This window comes from Callorhinchus milii, unplaced genomic scaffold (assembly GCF_018977255.1).
Source record: "Callorhinchus milii isolate IMCB2004 unplaced genomic scaffold, IMCB_Cmil_1.0 Scaffold4, whole genome shotgun sequence".
NCBI classification, from domain to species: domain Eukaryota; kingdom Metazoa; phylum Chordata; class Chondrichthyes; order Chimaeriformes; family Callorhinchidae; genus Callorhinchus; species Callorhinchus milii.
The window spans coordinates 49,399,742-49,421,314 of NW_024704745.1; the positions used below are offsets into that span (position 1 = coordinate 49,399,742).

Below are 21,573 nucleotides of genomic sequence, written 5' to 3' on the forward strand. Positions count from 1 at the left end.
GGACAAGTAATATATGGATTTTATTGCAAGAGAACTAGGAGTCGCTTTGGTCAAACATTGTAAAAGGAATATCAGGAAGTGTAAAAAGTGTTTTAATGTAAATATTGAATCTTTTACTGTGTGGGAAGATGGGTGTATATCATGTTTCCAACTAAATGTATTCAGTTAGCTGTCGTCTTGCAAACTTGGGCTACAGATGAACTAAAATACTGTATTTAAAAATTGATTTTTCGGCACTTTTACACATACAATTGTTTGCCTTGGTTGTAAGGTTTAAGTGATCTGAAATGAGTTGAGCCTGTCAATTACAAAATGCCAGCTAGGAATGGCTGAGGTGTCATCCACCTTTTGCAGGTCACTTAAGTCATTGCAATTCATCCTTTCAGAAATTGTTCTGTATGGTGCATCCTTTGCAAAACGGGTCCATTTTTGTTGGGTTGTAAATCCTATTCCATTAATAAAAATAGGCTTTCTACTGAAAGGTATAACATCCACATTATTACTGTTTTGCGACATATCTCCCTGAACTGAATGATCTGCTTTTCATCTGATACCTTTTTGTGCTGAGGCTAGTTTTTCAATAAGGATCAGGAAAAAGGGTGGCCTTAATGTACAGATCACTTTGAACAGGCACTATGAAACACTGACATTAGTTCCCACTGTCCCCCAAACAATTTTGGTAACTTAGTGAAGTCTGGGAGTTAAGTGCCTATAAGTTAAGTTTTGACGCACATTGTCGAGGGTTTCTACAGACAAATTACTTTTCAGTGACTAAATTCGGGACACTTAAAAATACACAGCAAATCTAAAGTTTGATGTTCAGTTTCAGGCTTTTGTATGAATTTGTGATGACCCATAAATCCTAAATATGGAGCTTGGGGGTTATTTCACTAAAGCAGTCAGTGAGGGGAAGGTATGAAGTGATCTCTTATTTTCTCACTACTGTAACAATGTTTTGTTTTAAGATAAATCTTATCATTCAAGAGCCACAAATGTACCAGATATTGTATTGTTGAGAACCAGCTCGATCAACAGTAATAGACACTAAGAAACTCAAAAGGCAGGCCTGAGCTAGAAATGCATTTACGTGTTAAATATTTGTGACTGTTCACATTTTACTATTTATAGCTTCAAATCATTTATATGAACTGTATATCTTAACTGGAAAAGTTGGAACCACACTGCAGTACAATTCAAATGTCCACCTGATAAGCAGTGGCAAATCTCCACAAAACATTGTGACTTTTTAAAGCTGAAGATATTTGTAATAAATGTAAAAAAATGTTAAATAAAAGTTGACTTTTAAGAGGACCTTATTTTTTTGTCAATGTTGCTTAAGAGATTATTAAACTATTTGCTACCTCCACATACTGTTAAACGGAAGAATCTCAGAAATTGTTTTGTGAGCTATATCCCAATTCTGTCAGTTTCTAATGCCAAAGAGTAAACTCGTTTGTTTTCTAATTTATTGCTCCTACCCTTGTTTTTGTGATAATGTGGCACAGCTCAACATTTTCCTTAATTCATGCAGCCTTGAGCTGAAATAGTGTAGAGGGAGCACCCAATAATTGTGCACTTGCATTTCCATCTTTATAAAAATCTGTCGAAGAACAGTGAATACCTTATTCATTCCCGATGATGATACAATTATGGTAACCCGGTAGGTGTTGACTCATATTGTTGTTGATGGTTTCTTCATTTTCTTCTTGGTCGAATGAAACTTCTCCCAATGGCTCTGTGTTTAAGAGGTTTATAAAGGTTCCAGGTTTGACTTGATATGCAGCTCTCACTTTTTGAAGCACGTGTCCCCAGTGCATAGGGCAAGTACCTTATGCTGCTCCGAAAGCAGCCACTAGAGGGTGGATAAGTGCAGTCCACACTTCTGCATTAATTTTCCCTGCTCTGGGGTTGGGAACTCACAAACTGAATCCATGCCTCTTTTTCCTGAGGCTGCAATTCTAATGAATTTGGATTCTAAGAGGTGGAGGAGTGGGTGAGACTGATACTTCCTACCTGCTCTTTGGCGACTGTGATAAACTTTGAAGTTGGAACTTTTTTTTTTGTCGGAAATTAAGTTCAATGGAACTAGAGATGTTTGAGCAGAAATCTAAGTGTACCAGCCAGGAATGGAAATGCAAAGTACTGTATAGTACTCCTTCAATGGGAATCTGATGACAGAATATATCATGCATAAAAGAGACGATGTCTATTAACGAATGAGAACAAATAGCATAATACGCCTGAAAATGTTTCCTCCTTTCAAAGTCCCACCTGTCCTCAAGCTTTTGATGCTAATTCTGCGTACACCAGAGCTATGTCTTTAACAGTCAACATGGAGGGAGATTTTGAATGGAAAGTTACGATAGAAAAGACAGCTTCCCGTCAAATGGTGCAAGAAGGCATGGATGACCAGTTCCATTTTTACAAAGTGGCTTCAGACCTTCAATAGAACAATGCGGGCACAGAGCAGGCATGTGCTGCTGTTTCTGGACAATGCTCCAGCTCACCCTCACAGCATTTCTACTCTAACCAATGTCAAGTGTTTTTCCCAGCTAACACTACATCCATTCTTCAGCCCCTTGACCAGGGCATCATCAAGAATGTCAAGATGCACTACTGGTGGAGTCTTCTACACATGGAGACAGGTTCTTGGAGAGATGGCTAAAGGTGTGCAGGCTTCACAAGTCGTGAAATCCATCAATGTTCTTCATGCATTCACCTGGATTCATTCAGCAGTCAACATGGGGTGTAGATCAGCAATGAGGAAGTGCTTTGCCAAGGCTGGCTTTAGTGTGGATGAGCCTGTGGAGGACCCTGATGATGATGTACCACTTTGCCAGTTGTTGTCTAAGGCCAGTCGGTCCCTGTCACTGGACACCCCTATCCTCACTGTCGAGTATGCAACCATCAACAGTGATGTGCCCTCTACTAAGGACTTGAATGAGGGATGGGAAGCGCGTCTAGTGGGGGAGTTCATACCAGGGACACCGACGGATAGGACAACAACAACACACTGAGACCCAGGGGAATATTTTAGACCACTCGTGCCTAAAACTTTTGATATTTAATTCACTACCAGATTAATTTGCAACAGTGGATTAAAGAATTTACATTTTTATGGTGGATCAAAGTATTTCACAAGAAATTGCTGTAAACAACAACAACAACAAGATTCCATTTATAAAGCGCCTTTCACGTCAGGAGGACGTCCCAAGGCGCTGCACAGTTGGGTCATGACCCGAGCAGGGGGGAAATGGTCAGGGTGAGGGGAGGGAAGGGAGGGAGCGAGGAGGGGGAAATGGTCAGGGTGAGGGGAGGGAAGGGAGGGAGCGAGGAGGGGGAAGAGAGTCGAGAGGGGAGCTGAAGGCACGGTCAAAGAGAAAGGTTTTGAGACCGGCCTTGAAGGAGGAAAGGGAGGAAGCAAGGCGAAGGCACTGGGGGATGGAGTTCCAGAGCCTCGGGGCTGAGAGGCTGAAGGCCCGACCACCGATGGTAGGGCGGTTGGGGCGGGGGACGTGGAGCAGACCAGAGCCAGAGGAACGGAGGGTACGGGCAGGTAGGTAGGGGGATAGTAGGTTGGAGAGGTAGGAGGGAGCAAGGCCGTGAATGGCCTTGTAGGTGAGGATGAGGATCTTGAAATCAATCCTCTGACACAGAGAAGGAACAGGAAGAGCAACCCACAACATCAAAGCCCCCTCTCACTTATGCTGATGCACTGGGTTTGTTGGGACTTTTGCCTTGATCATGGACTGATGTGAGGAAGACTTTGGCTGATGTCGAGGGTCAGCTGCTGGCCAAGGTAGTGCAGGTTAAATCATCAGCCAGGCAAAGAACACAAGACTCTTTCTTCCAAGAAATGAACACTTTGTGATTTTAACTTCTCATGTGAACTTTGAATAATGAAACCCGAGATCTGTTTTAAATGTGACAATGTTTTGATTTTATTTGAGATTGCGAAGTACGGTTGAATGTTCATCACCCTTACCCATTACCAATGCCCTTAACATTACATCAGTGACCTGAATCACCCGACCTGTTACAGTCACCTCATTTAAGTAGGTCACTTGAGTGACTGGATTCGTGAAGTTCTGCTATATAACACTTTCAGATACTGCCATATTTAACAGCCAGATAAATAACTATCCTCAGAACTTCATTACGTTAAAATTGCAGGCTGTATTTAATGTACACTCTAAGCACATATCAAATACACTGTGTACACTGTTTATTGGTTCACAAAACTACCAACCATAAACTACTATTCCATAACAGCATTAGATTTGACAATGCAAAACATGGGTTAGCTTGATCTGATGTGGTGCCATTTACAAATCATTACATTTTCAGTTAAAATGTAATCCTAAAATTCAAATGACAATTCCTGAGTCCAAGCATACAGCTTTTCCACTTCTTTCTCCCACTCTTCATCTGATGCTGTATTAGGAACTGGATACATTTCATCAAGTGCAGACGTTGTGACACCTTGAGGATGATCATCTGCTGCTTCATGAGTTGCTTTTATGAATTCCTCCTGAAAAACAAATTGGTGCAAAATAGTATTAAGAAGTTTAAAGTGATAGCATCACTGCAGTTCATGACTGTAGTATTGTTGTACGCGCTTATAGCGCGGCTACTCCATGGACCTGGCTTTTATCAGAAGTGCATTACACCTCTGGTTTACGACACTGCCTGATTGTTTCCTGTGTACAGGAAGCCACCCAGTATTGGCAGCATCCTGGCAATCCCTGAAAATACTGGCAAGATCTGTTGCTGTTGCCTTGCTGGCTTCCTGCAAGTTACACTCCTGTGCAGGAAGGTGGCTGCTGGAAAATGACAGGAGCAACAGCAGCAACTTGATGACTGGCAGCCATTTATATAACACAACCTGTTATAACACAGAATCTGACTGTTTGGAGCAGATGACTGTGCTTAATAGGTACTTCTGTAAAATTATCAAATTGAATAAGATAATTCTCCAGGTCTTTAGAATAGTATTTGCTGCTTAGCTCCTCTGGTCAAATTTTCCAAGTTATTGTAATACCAAATAAGTAGCAATAAAAGAGGAAGAACTTTCATTCTAAAGTACAATCCTGGAGTCCCTCTGGCTTGCTCCCTCCCTCACCTCTTTAATGTCCTTCTCAAGACCTTCCTCTTTGACTGCACATTCAATCATCTTTCCCCTTCCCACCACCCTCGGCTCCCACCATCAACTAGGGTGCCAAGCAAGGCCTGTCAAGCACCTTGGGACATCCACCCAACTTTAATTGTAAATTTGTATTGTATTTGTATAATACTTTTCTTTTCCCATCTGTTATGTAGGTATCTATCATGTCAAGTTAGAAAATACTCAGCATCTGTTAGGCAATAACACAAAATCACAATAGATACGAATGAAGAAGGCTGCTCGGCAAATTTGATCTCATTCTTTCATAATACCCACCCTAAGGCTTTCAAATAGAAACACAAATGTTAGCACAGGAGATGGCTATCCACCTCTCCTCTCCCACTTAGATCTGAATATTCTAATCCCATTTTTCTATTCTGCCCCCCAAAACCTTTTATACTCACAATCAATTAATTGTCCATCTAATTCTCCTTTAAATATCGTAATTGACTTTGGTGCTACATGAAGTGGCCATGTGAACAATCGTACGTAATCAGGTTTCTACCTTTTTTTTGCAATCCAATCCATAAATCTTTCGCATTTTGTTAAATTTTAGTCGTGCTTTGTGAGAACGACGTTGTGAGCTTCTTGGTGTCTTTGATTCTTTGCGCAGAGAGACTGAGGTAGCTGGAGATGAAGACCTAGAATTAAACAATGAAACATATTGTTCTATTGAAATCTTTCTGTTCCAAAATTGTTGTTTGAGAAACAATTTAAATGCCGTATTGCTACAGTACTGTATATACACTAAGAGTACAAGTTCTATCGTTTACCAATAATGCTGAGAACTGAGCTGGTTCATAAAATTCTGCAAATTGACCACAAGATGTAATTTTAAACTAAATCACAGATGGTGCTTCCAGAGATGTTTGGAAGTCTCCAGGGCTGCAGAAATCACACGCAAGATTTATTTGCTTTTGAAAATCGTTTACAAACACCAGTCTTAAACTAATTTTTTCGATGGCATTAGTCCTCAATAGTGAAAAGTTTTTTAATACAGTATATGAAAGTGTACAGATTTTCCAAAGTGAGTTCTTCTTTGAGATACCTGATCTGAGAGAGAACTTTAATATGTTGAAGCTGTATATCTTGAGAAGTCGGCAAGGAAAGTAGAACTGGTAATTCTTCCTTCAAACGTGGAGATAAAATTCTGCTTTGAGCATATTCTACAACATCAAACAGAAGGTTTGTCCTGGGCAAGTTGTCCATGGACAATATCCTCCAGTTGTTGTCTTTGCCTCCAAGATGGGCTGGAGTCTCATCCAGATAACTTAGGTACTGGACAACAACAGAAACAAGTAACAAACCAATAGTGTAAGCAATTTATATCCCATGGTCAACGTTTATACTACCAATTTACTCGTCTACAGATTGCTTGTTTTCTTTCTGCTATAGTACATTGCCACAGAGGCTCAAAGCCCTCAAATACTTTCTCTAATGGTTATTGTTAATGTTTGAGTCTTGATGGAGAGTGTTGGAGAGAGTATTCCTCTACTGGGGTATTAACCTTGGCCAATGTCCACACACAGCGTTTCAGACAGCAGTGAGGTAGGCACTGTTTCTGAATTTCCCATCATTAACCCACTGAGTCGAATTATAACACACTTCTCCAACTGCTGCTTAGTCGGCGCCAAATATTGATTTAAACTGCAACCTATTGGTCTGAATAGTTGCGTGCTGCCCCAACAGTGACCTTTACCCATTAGTGGGCTGAAATGTTCTGGTTGGTATTACTGGCCATAGTAGCATCAAGGATGTCAGCTGCTGATGCGATTTGCCCATTACAGTTGTATAACCATTGTCACTGCATATAACGGCAAGCAGAATTTCAGCCCTTATATTTTGCTAAAATTTACAGAAACTTTGAAAGAACTGGTAAATATTACTTTCAGTTAACTTGTCTCAATACAATAACTTGTTTTTGAACATACACAAATATAGGAGTTGGAAGATATATACAATGAAAACATTTCCCATTCAATTACTGCTAATAATTTTTATATAATTGTATTTTTTGCTTCCAAAATATACAGGTAATCCACTTTACAATATACTCTGTGAAGCAGTTTGAGACGTCTTAATGACGTGATAAGGATCTATATCAAATGCACGGATTTATTATTAATAAATTGTAGTACCAGTGTTTGTACCTGCATGTAATCTTTCAGTGTGATAATATCAACTTCATCTGTTATTTGGGATCTTTGAAACTGAAGCTCATCGTCTATTAACAGATCATAGAACTTCCTATGTCCCATAAGTTTGCAGGAATCTGCCGCTGCCTTGTAAAAAAGAATTCAGAGCATTTATAATCCTTTTACAATAATATAAAATAAGGTGTGATGCACATTGAGAAATCCCATAAATAGCCAACCTTGAGATGTTTCAACATCATAAGACGCTACACCAAGTATTGTATAAGCATTCTTCCTATATTAATGATGCATTTTATAAATCGATGGTGATTAAGGATGCTACCCTGCAGGAGGGCACTGTATAAATACAAGTTGTTGTTGTTGATGCAATAGCAATGCATTTAATGCTGAATGGATTTTTTATGTGTATAATGATAAAGACAAAACAAGTGTACTTACATTGGCCCATCCCTTCCTCCAAAACAACACTGGTTTCTAATTTCCAGTGATTCATAAAATGAGTCACTGATATGATAATAATGTTTCCATTTGATGTAGCACCTTATGAGGCTTGAAACATCTCAAGGCACTTTTGAGTTTTTCCAGACTGAATCACAAGTAGGGAATCATCCCAGCAACTAAACATACAATAAATTCCTGACACCGTGACTCTGGCTTAACTTGTCACTACCACTTAAGTCAATCTTACAACCCGCAGACTGAGGAGATTTTCTTCCAGCCTGGGCTTTTCTCAGTGACATGACGTTACATTGGTGTGGGAACAAAGGGCAGCTGGTGTAAAAGCACCATAATTTCTTCACAAGCAAAATCAGTTACCTCAGTTGCAGGCTTGATCAGCCCTTTTCCACTGAAGTATTGGGTTTTATAGTTCATGTTGTGCTGAAAAATCTTAAACACAAGAATCGGAGGAAAGTTTTCTCCAGCAAATCTAGGGAAAACAGGAAAGAAACATTCCTGTATAAGGGTATGTTGTGCAAAGCTACTAGTAACGTTTTCAGAGCTTAGGTACACACCTACACACAGGACTATATATCATATAATTACTTACAAATAAAAGCAGGTCTTTCAAAACGTTCTAAAAATAGACAACTTAAATTCCACTTGTGCGAATCTGTCGAGAGAAGCAGTCATTTGGATTCAACACGTGGCATACAGTATTCAGATGGACATCACTCTTAAAAATAAACCCAGCTCATTATGTGGGTTGGCAATTCGCATCACTCTTGTGAATTGTTTGCCAACAAAATGGAGTCAATTAATTTTACAGTATATCTTGTGAAGCGCTTTGGATGTCCTCCTGATGTGAAAGGCGCTATACCAAATGTAAGGATTAATATTTTTATAATTCCATTTTTAAACACTCTTTTCAAAATCAGAATATGTACACTTCTTGAGACATTTTATTTTTTAGAAAAAAAGATGGGAGGGTACACAGATGGAAATTAATTTAGAAGTTAAGCCATCAATTACAATACAGATGAAAGAAAGAATAATATGGAATCATGCATATAACTTTGGTGGAAGACCGTACAATAACTTTAAAAAATTGCACAGTGCAAATTTCTGTCAATCTGTTGAATAAGAAAATTGAAAAACAAAGCAATGACTAATGGAACAGCAATGCCAAAAAATATACTGCAAATCATAGAGTGGAGCAGAAGTTTCAAGGTTATGAATAATTTGACAGATGAAAGATTTAAATCCTTTAAATTTAAACCCCTCGTACAGATGGCAGAGTTTGAATCAGGTTGATGTTAGATTGAAATTGCCTGAAAATCCAGCGACTTGCTTACGGTTATGTAACTGTATAACACTCACATTCTTACATTAAACAAGTCTCTGTCATAAAAGTACAACGTAATTTATAAAATTGCAATGGCTAGTGTTATGCAGATAAAAAGCAAAAGTTTTTAAAATGCATTTGCCATGAAACAATTCAAGCTTACCATTAAATAAGTTATCATGGTTCGATGCGAATAACTAACTAAATGCTGTCACATTGCACACTGATGTCTGTAGCATGTCTTATCTCTCTTGCCTTTTTCTTTAGAGAGCCACTAGAATTATATTGTTAGACTCCACACCTTACCTGAATTTCACTCTGAACTTCATGCTGGAGTCTTTCAGGATTTCATACTCCGAGGGTTTCAGTTTTCTCAGGATATCGTGTGTCATACTGTGTTCCTATAGGGCAGTACTTGTAAAGTTATGTAGCCTTTCGTACAAATACAACAGAATAATCAACACGTGGATTTACACTTTCAGAAAAAAACAATTAAAAGATAATTTTAAAATAATTTAAAATAACAATATTTTTAAATAATTTAAAAATAACTTTTTACTTTTGTTATGGTCTTCTGATACCGGACATAACTTCATCCAGTTAAGTTTTCTGCTCCACAAGGAAGCTAATGATTGTTGATATGAATTGGTCGAATTCAATTTAAAATCAGGAAGTCATGCCAAATCTCACCGGTGCACTTTGCCAGTTTTTAGCTAGGTTCCTGTGTCCAAATATTGGGCAAACATTAACAGCAGCACATAGTTGTATAGAAAGCAGCATAGCCTAGAGATTGCTTCAGGAATCATCAATGCCATTCTTGATTTGGCTACTGGGAGATACAATAGGGATCCTTTGGTAGTATGTCCCAATAATGCAGATAAGCTCAGGGAAATCTCTGATCTGAAGGTCACTGGACCAATAGCTTTTAAAAACTGACAAGGACACAAAAATTCACACACAAGAAAATACAACTTTCCAAACTGCAAATGATTCTGCCTCTACACTTACCGCTGCACAAATTGTGTGCTTGAGCAGTCGAAATAGCTGTTTGTTTCTGTAGCCACGCCATGTTCTCTGAATAATTTTAGTTGCCAAAAATGAATTGATTCTAGAAGATATAGAGTGAAGATCATCTAATTACACTATGCCGAATACATCACTTAATGTAGCGATGTAAGTGTTAACCTACAAAAACCGCACTATGTTTTACAGTGAATCCTAGGAAGTGCTTTGAGAGATCTTCTCATCATGAAATGTGCTGTATCAAATACAACAATTATTATAATAAATTCAACATGCATAATTTGCTCAGTAAAAATAAATATCTCAATCGATTTTTCTGCTTCTAGAACTTCAAAACTACAATTAATTCATTCATCTTTCTATGCTCATGACTTCATTATTTTGTTACAATATACAATACAAGATATCAGCTTGGTTCAGCTGGTAAAAGTGTTTCCACTTGGTCAGACATTTAGGTGTGTTGAAGTCCAATTTCAGCAACTAATACTGTACAATACAGGGGGAGTGCAATATTGTTGGGAGTTTCTATCCTTCAACTGAGTCATTAAACCAAAGTCTTGTCTGACTGTTCTTCAAGTGGATTTTAAAGCTCCCATGACACTCTGAAAATAGTATTTCTCCCAATATCCTAGTCTGTAATCCTCCAGGTCAGTTATTACATGGCTGTTTGTAGGGTTTTCTTTACACAAAACGGCTGTCATGTTTGCCTAAAAAAAGCACTACGTTGTTACTACTTTGGAGTCCTGTAGCTCAGTGGTTAGAGCACTCGCCACGCAAACAGGAGATATGATTCCTGGCAGAGCAAAATGTTGGGCAAGTTTCCTTACTTTGTTTACCTAGCAGTAAGTAGGAATCCGGTTATTAGTCAATTGGCGAATCACTTTTCCAGGGGTAATAAATAATTCCTGTTAAAAAAAATTGGTCACTTCAATCCACGACTGTTTGTGGGACACTGTTGTGTGCAATTGGCTGCCGCTTTTCACCCACAAGTCAAGTTATTTTACAGTATATTCTGTGAAGCGCTTTGAGACGTCTCGAAGCAGTGATAAGGTGCTATCAAATGCAAGAATTATTATTATTACTTTTGACAGCAATTACTGTAAAGTGTGTTTTTATGTTGAGACATTATATGAAATGCAAGTTTTAAGTTTTTCTACTACAAGATTTAAAAAAATATATAATCAGACAAAGCCTCAAGATTCCTGTATTTCTGATCCCAGCAATAGTTGAATCACAAAACAAGCCAGCAGTAAAATAAAATATTACTGGTAAACTTTGACTTTAACTATGTAGTAATTACCTATCAAAGACAATTATAAGACCAGTTTAGTTGCCTCTTATGCCTCTTATTAGGAACTAATACACTCTGGCAGACAGACATGAGGTGGATTAACATTTTATATTCCCAAATTCCAAAACATTATTCTAAGTTCCCAAGCATAACCAAATCTTTGGGAGAAAGTTGAAAGTTATTATAAACTCATATTACCAACATTCATACAGACCAGTACAATATAAGATGACCTTGCCCAGAGAATCAATTCTACAGAGCGTCTAAATGAAAAGTAAACTGGCCACATGTGGATTGGGAAACTTTTAAGAATAGTAACTTAATTCTTGATTTTCTCAGAAGGTGCAAACATAATGGATTTTAAATTTAAAAAACCTGATGGTAACTCAATAAAGTAAGTGAAATGCAAACATATGGAAAGGTAGATCAATAAACAATGAAATAGAATGATAGACAACCAAAGGATTGAATAGTGCATATAGAAAAGGAGAATCAGGACATTGTTACCAGTGGAATATACACATGTATTACAGGAATAGGTGGTAAACAAAGTCACCAAATTATTTAAGAATAAACTTGATGCATACATGACGCCGAAGGGAATTGAGTGATATTATTATCATATAGGAGAAGTGTGAAGTATAAAACTGGCACAAAGACTGTTTGAATGGTTTGTTTCTATACTGTAACGTTGTATATCATTCTAAGTAAATAACCTGTTTCCTTATCTCAAGTAAAAATCAAACAAAAAGCCGAGTATTAATTACTCACTTCTCTTTAGTTTGTAGCAGACGAATTCTCTCTTTTTCCACAAATTGTGAAAGTTCTGCAGAACTCGGTTCCAATTTGGGCCAGTTCATTTTAATTCTAAAAGCACAAGCAAGAAGACATCATGTTTGTTTTGTCAGCCCTTGTATTTGATATAGGGCCCAGAGCATCAAAATATCTCAGACAAGTAATCTCAGACAAAGTTAACTAGAATTAAAGGTGTTGGAATTAAAACCTACATTTTAGAATTATAATAATTATCCTTGCGTTTGATATAGCACTTTTAGCATATCTTCGAAACGTCACATAAGCGCTTCACAGAATATATTGTAAAGTGTATTGACAGTTTATTTCGTGGCCAAAACATGGCAGCCAATTGTGCACAGCAGTATCCCACAAACACCTGTGAATTCAGTTAAAAATAATTTTGAAGCGATTATTACCCATGCAAAAGCGATTCACCAATCAACTAGCAACTGGGATCCTACTTACTGCTAGGTAAGCAGAGGCAAGGGGTATAAGGAAACTTGCCTAAGGTTTTGCCCTGCTCGGGAATCCTCTCCCTTGCGAGGCGAATGCTGAATTATTCACAATTCAGTAGTTAATATATGAAGACGTTTTCGAGTTATCCTCCTGATGAAACCTGGTCATTGTGAGATTCATCAGAAAAATAAATTTACAAGAAATATGCATATACACTTTCCCACATTTATGCCATGTTGACTTAAATGATGCAGTGAAAATAACTTAGTACGAAATAACTAGTACGAAATTATCAGGTGGTACTTTTCTTTCACATGTTTACTGCTCTGAAACCCTGATGGATTTATATGAGAGGCAGAATACTAACCACATGAGGTAAACTTGCGATAATAATAATAATCCTTCCATTTGATATAGCTCCTTATCACGTTGGTGAAACATCTCAAAGCACATCACAGAATATACTGTAAAGTGAATTGACTGTATATTTTGTGTGTAAAACACAGCAGGCAATTTTGCACAGCAGTGTCTCCCACAATTTTTTTTCGGGTGGAGCGGGGGGGCGGGAGGTATTATTACCTTCGGAAAAGTGATCCGCCAATCGACTAACAACCGGGTTCCTATAATAATACTAATCCTTGCATTTGATATAGCACATTATCACGTCTTCGAGACGTCTCAAAGCGCTTCACAGAATATACTGTTTTGTGGACAAAATGCAGCAGTCAATTGCACACAGCAGTGTCCCACAAACAGTCGTGAATTGAAGTGACCCATTTAATTTTTTTTAAATTTGCAAATTTGGCCGAGAGTTGCTGCATTCACTGCGGTTTGTATAGTGTATTAAAGCCGCTCTTTATTGCCGCAGCCAACACCAACAGCACAGACGGCTGGTGATTTACCCCCCCCCCCGGGCAGCCCTGACCCCCCCCCCCCCCCCCCCCGGGCAGCCCTGACCCCCCCCCCCACCCCCCGGGCAGCCCTGACCCCCTCCCCCCCCCCCAGGCAGCCCTGACCCCCCCCCCCCCCCCAGGCAGCCCTGACCCCCCCCCCACCCCCCCGGGCAGCCCTGACCCCCCCCCCCACCCCCCCGGGCAGCCCTGACCCCCCCCCCCCCCACCCCCGGGCAGCCCTGACCCCCCCCCCCCCCCCCCCGGCAGCCCTGACCCCCCCCCCCCGGGCAGCCCTGACCCCCCCCCCCCGGGGAGGCCCTGACCCCCCCCGGGCAGCCCTGACCCCCCCCCGGGCAGCCCTGACCCCCCCCCCCCCGGGCAGCCCTGACCCCCCCCCCCCCGGGCAGCCCTGACCCCCCCCCCCGGGGAGGCTCTGACCCCCCCCCGGGCAGCCCTGACCCCCCCCCCCCCCCCGGGCAGCCCTGCCCCCACCCCCCGGGCAGCCCTGACCCCCCCCCCCCGGGAGGCCCTGTACCTGAGTCGAATCCACAGCCGGGCCGCGGGGTCTGGAAAAGCGGCGCAGACCAGAGGGCCTCAGCCCCACCCAACACCACCGTCACCGGGTAACAGTCACCAGAGCAACCGACACAGACACTGATCACTGAGACACCGACACAGACACTGATCACTGAGACACCGACACCGACACAGACACTGATCACTGAGACACCGACACAGACACTGATCACTGAGACACCGACACAGACACTGATCACTGAGACACCGACACAGACACTGATCACTGAGACACCGACACAGACACTGATCACTGAGACACCGACACAGACACTGATCACTGAGACACCGACACAGACACTGATCACTGAGACACCGACACAGACACTGATCACAGAGACACCGACACAGACACTGATCACTGAGACACCGACACAGACACTGATCACTGAGACACCGACACAGACACTGATCACTGAGACACCGACACTGATCACTGAGACACCGACACAGACACTGATCACTGAGACACCGACACAGACACTGATCACTGAGACACCGACACCGATCACTGAGACACCGACACAGACACTGATCACTGAGACACCGACACAGACACTGATCACTGAGACAGACACCGACACTGATCACTGAGACACCGACACAGACACTGATCACTGAGACACCGACACAGACACTGATCACTGAGACACCGACACCGACACTGATCACTGAGACACCGACACAGACACTGATCACTGAGACACCGACACAGACACTGATCACTGAGACACCGACACAGACACTGATCACTGAGACACCGACACAGACACTGATCACTGAGACACCGACACAGACACTGATCACAGAGACACCGACACAGACACTGATCACAGAGACACCGACACAGACACTGATCACTGAGACACCGACACAGACACTGATCACTGAGACACCGACACAGACACTGATCACTGAGACACCGACACAGACACTGATCACTGAGACACCGACACTGATCACTGAGACACCGACACAGACACTGATCACTGAGACACCGACACAGACACTGATCACTGAGACACCGACACAGACACTGATCACTGAGACACCGACACAGACACTGATCACTGAGACACCGACACAGACACTGATCACTGAGACACCGACACAGACACCGAACACTGATCACTGAGACACCGACACAGACACTGATCACTGAGACACCGACACAGACACTGATCACTGAGACACAGACACTGATCACAGAGACACCGACACAGACACTGATCACTGAGACACCGACACAGACACTGATCACTGAGACACCGACACAGACACTGATCACTGAGACACCGACACAGACACTGATCACTGAGACACCGACACAGACACTGATCACTGAGACACCGACACAGACACTGATCACTGAGACACCGACACAGACACTGATCACTGAGACACCGACACAGACACTGATCACTGAGACACCGACACAGACACTGATCACTGAGACACCGACACAGACACTGATCACTGAGACACCGACACAGACACTGATCACTGAGACACCGACACAGACACTGATCACTGAGACACCGACACAGACACTGATCACTGAGACACCGACACAGACACTGATCACTGAGACACCGACACAGACACTGATCACTGAGACACCGACACAGACACTGATCACAGAGACACCGACACAGACACTGATCACTGAGACACCGACACAGACACTGATCACTGAGACACCGACACAGACACTGATCACTGAGACACCGACACAGACACTGATCACTGAGACACCGACACAGACACTGATCACTGAGACACCGACACCGACACTGATCACTGAGACACCGACACAGACACTGATCACTGAGACACCGACACAGACACTGATCACTGAGACACCGACACAGACACTGATCACTGAGACACCGACACAGACACTGATCACTGAGACACCGACACAGACACTGATCACTGAGACACCGACACAGACACTGATCACTGAGACACCGACACAGACACTGATCACTGAGACACCGACACAGACACTGATCACTGAGACACCGACACAGACACTGATCACTGAGACACCGACACAGACACTGATCACTGAGACACCGACACAGACACTGATCACTGAGACACCGACACAGACACTGATCACTGAGACACCGACACAGACACTGATCACTGAGACACCGACACAGACACTGATCACAGAGACACCGACACAGACACTGATCACTGAGACACCGACACAGACACTGATCACTGAGACACCGACACTGATCACTGAGACACCGACACAGACACTGATCACTGAGACACCGACACAGACACTGATCACTGAGACACCGACACAGACACTGATCACTGAGACACCGACACCGACACAGACACTGATCACTGAGACACCGACACAGACACTGATCACTGAGACACCGACACAGACACTGATCACTGAGACACCGACACAGACACTGATCACAGAGACACCGACACAGACACTGATCACTGAGACACCGACACAGACACTGATCACTGAGACACCGACACAGACACTGATCACAGAGACACCGACACAGACACTGATCACTGAGACACCGACACAGACACTGATCACTGAGACACCGACACAGACACTGATCACAGAGACACCGACACAGACACTGATCACAGAGACACCGACACAGACACTGATCACTGAGACACCGACACAGACACTGAGACACCGACACAGACACTGATCACTGAGACACCGACACAGACACTGAGACACCGACACAGACACTGATCACTGAGACACCGACAGACACTGATCACAGAGACACCGACACAGACACTGAGACACCGACACAGACACTGATCACTGAGACACCGACACAGACACTGATCACAGAGACACCGACACAGATCACAGAGACACCGACACAGACACTGAGACACCGACACAGACACTGATCACAGAGACACAGACACTGATCACAGAGACACCGACACAGACACTGATCACAGAGACACAGACACTGATCACAGAGACACAGACACTGATCACTGAGACACAGACACTGATCAGCACTGAGACAGAGCAACACAGACACACCATTCACTATCCAGGGATATCCATGAAGAGATTGATGTGCAATTGGGGGGATGGGATGGGGGGGGTGGAGAAAACTAAGAAAATGTTGAAAAGTAGCAGTCCAACTGTATAACTATAATCAAAATTAAATATTAATTCTGAACTGGATTATCCATGCATTCAGCAGCAACAAATTATATTCGTAAAGTGCCTTCAAATCGGGAGAACGTCCCAAGTATTTGGACCCGCACTGGAGGTTGGGATCAGGGAAGGTGGAGGGCAGAGTTAGCGGAGTTAGCGGAGTGACCGAATACTCGATCGAAGAGGATGATTTTCATATGGGCCTTCAAGGAGGCAAGCGAGGGGGCGCAAGGCAAATGGACTGTGGGGTGGAGTTCTGTACGGTGGGGGCTGAGAGGCTGAAGGTCTGACCGCCGAAGTGGTGGCGGGCCATGTGGGGGACATGGAGCAGATTGGAGTCCTGAGTGGAGAGGGCGATATGGAATTAGCAGAGCCCAGAGATAGGGGGTAGCAAGGCCATGGAGGGCTTTGAAGGCGAGGACAAGGATTTTGAACTCTGGGAGATGCAGAGGAGCCGGGGTTGTGAGTTTATAGAGCCTGGTGCGGGAGAGGACACTAGCTGCAGAGTTCTGAAGGATCTGCATCTTGTGGAGGGAAGAGTTGGGAAGGCTGACAAGCAGAGAGTTAGTTGGGAAGCAGGGAATTCACATAAATAAATATTCGTGTTTACAAAATAGTTTTTAAAAATTTAATAATATGGACACCATTGTAAAAGTGGCAACAGATTGTATTGAAGGACAAGTTTGTATTTTGCCCTAAACCAAGCAGATGAAAACCTAATTGTCTTGAGTAGTCATTTCTTGCAACAAATCTGAACAGTATAATATTTCTGGATTACAATTTTATCATTTAATGAGATCAATATTTATTACAAAGAATTATATTTTTAAACACTGCGTTAGGTATGTTTGATATGTTGCATTTCTGATATCAGCCATATTATCATGGGGAGATGCTAGGTGGAAGCCAGATGCCTCATATTTGACGGGAAGGAAAATGACCAGGGTCTTCCCAGACCATCCCTCAAGGATCACCTAGTGATTCATTCATAACTCATCGGGGGAGGCTCAAGAGAGAATCAGCACAATTGGAGCACAGAGAACAAGTATTGGGGAAAACAAATTTTATTCCCAAAACAAAGGAAAAATAAAATGGATCATTTTATCAAATATGGCACAACATAATTTTTCATTTGCAGTTTAATTGTGGAAAAGTGAATTTGCCTTTTATAAAATGTCAAGATATGGATACTTTTTCTAACTGAGGTCACAGTTTGGATGGAGGTGTTTCATACAAGCTTTCCATTCCTTTTGTTGTGTTCAATCATTGACAGTTTCTGATTTTTATTTCCAAATTCTTTGGTCTGATTCACTTATCAGTCCTCTTGGGCTCCACTAGAGGCCGTGGTAAAATGATCTCAAAAGAATGTTTCTCGACATAGTGGACAGGTGGACTTGTTGCTGGATGTAAACCATCTGTACTGTAGATATATAAATAAACAAATATTAGCCATAGATTAGAGTTTATTACCATTAGAGAAAGATAGTTAGAAATAGAAAAAAAACTGTTAGAAATGGTATAAATACTAATAGAACTTACACTTGGTTTCTACTAAGTTTATATCATTATTTGTCTATGTACAATTGAAACTCTCCTTTATTTAAATTCAAGGGAGTAATAATGAGTGTGTATGTGTTATGTTACACATACATGTTTTTGGTGCAATGTCCTCCGGTCAAATGCCCTGTCAAAACTGACTGGATAAATGGACTAATGGACAATTGTAGAAATTTAGAGCCATTTTTCACACTAAAAGTACTTACCAAGCAGGCTGAATGGAATTTTTTCTTACATGTTCTGCAAGCCTTTTTTGGAAGTGAACAATTAGAACCGTGAATTACTGAAAAACAGATCATGCATTCCTCAATGCCTTCAAACCGTTTGTCCACATTACTTTTCCATAATGTGAGGCCTTCCATGATGCTTCCATTCTGAAAGGAAAAATTAAATGTTATAGATCCACTATTGTGCTATAAATATTCTAAAAAACATAATTTCCATTTGTATCAAAATCTAAGTTCTAGCATTTTATTTATATAAAATGCTAGAATTTCAATTTTACTGTTTATTTAATTTTAAAAACAAAAATCAAGTATACTGACTGGTGTCCATCTATATACAGTAAAATGTTAAATGATTTTAGGAAACTTTAAATCGCCTGATGGTCAATTCTTTATAATTAAATTAATTTTATATCAAAAATAAATTGATTATTTAATCCCAGGTTATTGAGTCAATAATTTAGATCCTTGTGATTCAGATAGAATAACCCCCCACCACAAAAATGGGGAAAGTTTTCCTGATTGTTTTATCAATATTCACTCCTCATGCAAATTTGCTAAAACATATCAACAGACAAAAAACATTACATGAAAAGCAGTAAAGAAACTCTTTGAACTTAGTTTGCCCTAAGTGAAACCATTTACATAATATCTTTAAGTACTGACACTTGGCTCCTTAAAATAGTATAATAATTAGATGATGTAAGTATCTCATGGGTAATTGTTGAGTAACACATTGAGCTACCTGAAGATTAAGAAACGTGTTCAGTTGTAACATCCAGTTGCGCCATTGTTGAACAGCAACACCAACTCGCTTCCCACTTTCTACAGTAATTGACCCAAGAGGATAGTTTGTTGGCAACTGTATAACAAGTTCAATGAATATATCATCTACAGAGTAGGTAGCAAGTACCTCTCGGGCTGCAGGACGGGCTTTCACCTGATGGAAAAACAGGAAAAGATAAGCAACTCATTTTTTAACAATCTGACAGAACATGCAATTCCTGCAAAACTGTAAATGATTCTTTCCGACATACAACTGATCTTAATATCACAATAGATAGAAATCCCAAAGCATAGATGCACCTATCTTGTGAGCAGTGACAGGTCACTAGAGTATGTTCTCATGATAAATCTGCAGAGATTCAGTGTTGGGTTTATAAGCAAAATATCATCAATAGATGGTGGATTCCTAGTACTTTCAAGTAATAACTCAATTTTCTCAAACTTGTGTTACTAATAGTAGGAAAGATAACATTTCTATGAAGTGGTAATTTCTGAAAAGGTCAGCAACCATGGCATCTGGTGCTAGCAATAAAGTTGAGTCATGTCTCATTAATGCAGGTTTCCAACAGAGCAATCCAGTTTATATTTTTTAAAATGTTAAAATTACAGATGCATTACATGTGCAATCAATATTATCTGCTGCTCTTACTTTAATTATGGTTACCAAATTAGAATTAAGTATTTACTGAAATAATTCTCTTGACTGAAACCAAAAATGGTTTCATTACTGGAGAGTAAAGATTCCATATAATTAGTTGAAACCTTGATTTATTGTAGGAAGTGGACATCTTGTGTTCTCTTGTGAAATATCAAGTTGTTCACTGTGCTCTCAGGGGACATACATCTAGAAGAGCATGCTTGTAAAATAACTAATTCCACAGATCCATAAATAAAGATTTTATAGACTGGAGTGCTGGGGTGAAAGTGAGAGAAAAGAGTACATTTCTGAATATATTAAAAATCAGCACTAACCATCATGCTTGTGAATGTTTGTGTACTGGTTTGCACAGCAGCTATTTCCTGTGAAGAAAGAACATGACTGACGTATCTGCTGGTGTATCTATCTACAGTGCTTGAAATACGTTTGTCTTGGCTGTTCCACCAAAGCCGAACAGTGGCTGGCAAATCTTCCAATACACTGTAGTACACAGAACATGCTAGCTGTGGAAGTTCTGTGTGTAAGTTCTCAGTCTCTGGGAAAAGGAAAGCAAAAACAAGAAATACATGGACATATTTATAAAAATAGTTTTAAGAATCAAAGTTAAGTACAATCTTTCTGATCATTAAAAGATGTTTCCAACTTTCCTAATTAGCATGCTGTTTTTATATTTCTGCAAAGTGTATTTCTGAATATTTAAAATTTGCATAAATATTATAGAGAATATACAAATTACATATTTTTATTTCATAGCACTCTGGTCATATAATGTAAAGCAATACAGGTTTGATTTTAACGCAACAACATTCCTGTGATTTCAGAGTTGGAGGTTCTGGGCAGACTGATCGGATAAACTATCCAAAAATGCATTGGTGAAACCATGTTTCTTGGTTCCAAGATTAATAAAGGAATTCCGATGACAAACCATCAAGAGCAAAGCAAAAGTGCTTGATGATGTTACAGTCAGCCTACAGTATCTTTCAATTGTTAACGTAAGAGTCCTCCATTTTTGTTCAATGGTGAACTG

General features: G+C 40.9%; 2 protein-coding genes across 3 annotated transcripts in view; both read right to left on the reverse strand.

Moving 5' to 3' along the window:
- Positions 1–3,916: 3,916 nt before the first annotated feature.
- On the reverse strand, positions 3,917–14,219 carry cunhxorf58 (chromosome unknown CXorf58 homolog). 2 transcript variants are annotated; one of them, XM_042333888.1, is made up of 9 exons: positions 14,097–14,219; positions 12,189–12,284; positions 10,112–10,211; positions 9,410–9,504; positions 8,137–8,248; positions 7,315–7,446; positions 6,213–6,442; positions 5,670–5,805; positions 3,917–4,531 (listed from the first exon to the last, which is right to left on the reverse strand). In XM_042333888.1, exons 2-9 carry the CDS (start codon positions 12,275–12,277, stop codon positions 4,361–4,363), a joined length of 1,065 nt encoding a protein of 354 aa, XP_042189822.1. In that variant the 5' UTR covers positions 12,278–12,284; positions 14,097–14,219; the 3' UTR covers positions 3,917–4,360. The 2 variants fall into 2 exon arrangements, with proteins under 2 accessions (XP_042189822.1, XP_042189823.1); XM_042333889.1 differs by lacking the exons at positions 12,189–12,284; positions 14,097–14,219 and having other exon boundaries at positions 9,410–9,535; positions 10,112–10,170.
- A 3,716-nt stretch (positions 14,220–17,935) lies between these two features.
- The window catches only part of ltn1 (listerin E3 ubiquitin protein ligase 1), a 49,799-nt gene continuing 46,161 nt past the window's right edge, over positions 17,936–21,573 (reverse strand). The window contains exons 27-30 of the mRNA XM_007901159.2: positions 20,861–21,081; positions 19,848–20,042; positions 19,085–19,252; positions 17,936–18,741 (exon numbers count right to left, since the gene is read on the reverse strand). Of these exons, the coding sequence (XP_007899350.1) occupies positions 18,679–18,741; positions 19,085–19,252; positions 19,848–20,042; positions 20,861–21,081 (647 nt within the window). The 3' untranslated portion in view covers positions 17,936–18,678. The remainder of the gene's footprint in view (positions 18,742–19,084; positions 19,253–19,847; positions 20,043–20,860; positions 21,082–21,573) is intronic.

What these genes read in the sequence shown, in the direction of transcription:
- cunhxorf58 (XM_042333888.1), bottom strand. Translation starts at nt 12,277, where the DNA reads ATGAACTGGCCCAAATTGGAACCGAGTTCTGCAGAACTTTCACAATTT. An exon ending in AAAGTTCTCTCTCAGATCAG is followed by an intron (nt 5,806 to 6,212) that starts GTATCTCAAAGA and finishes GTTTAATTCTAG; the next exon opens with GTCTTCATCTCCAGCTACCT. An exon ending in GATTGGATTGCAAAAAAAAG is followed by an intron (nt 4,532 to 5,669) that starts GTAGAAACCTGA and finishes TTTGTTTTTCAG; the next exon opens with GAGGAATTCATAAAAGCAAC.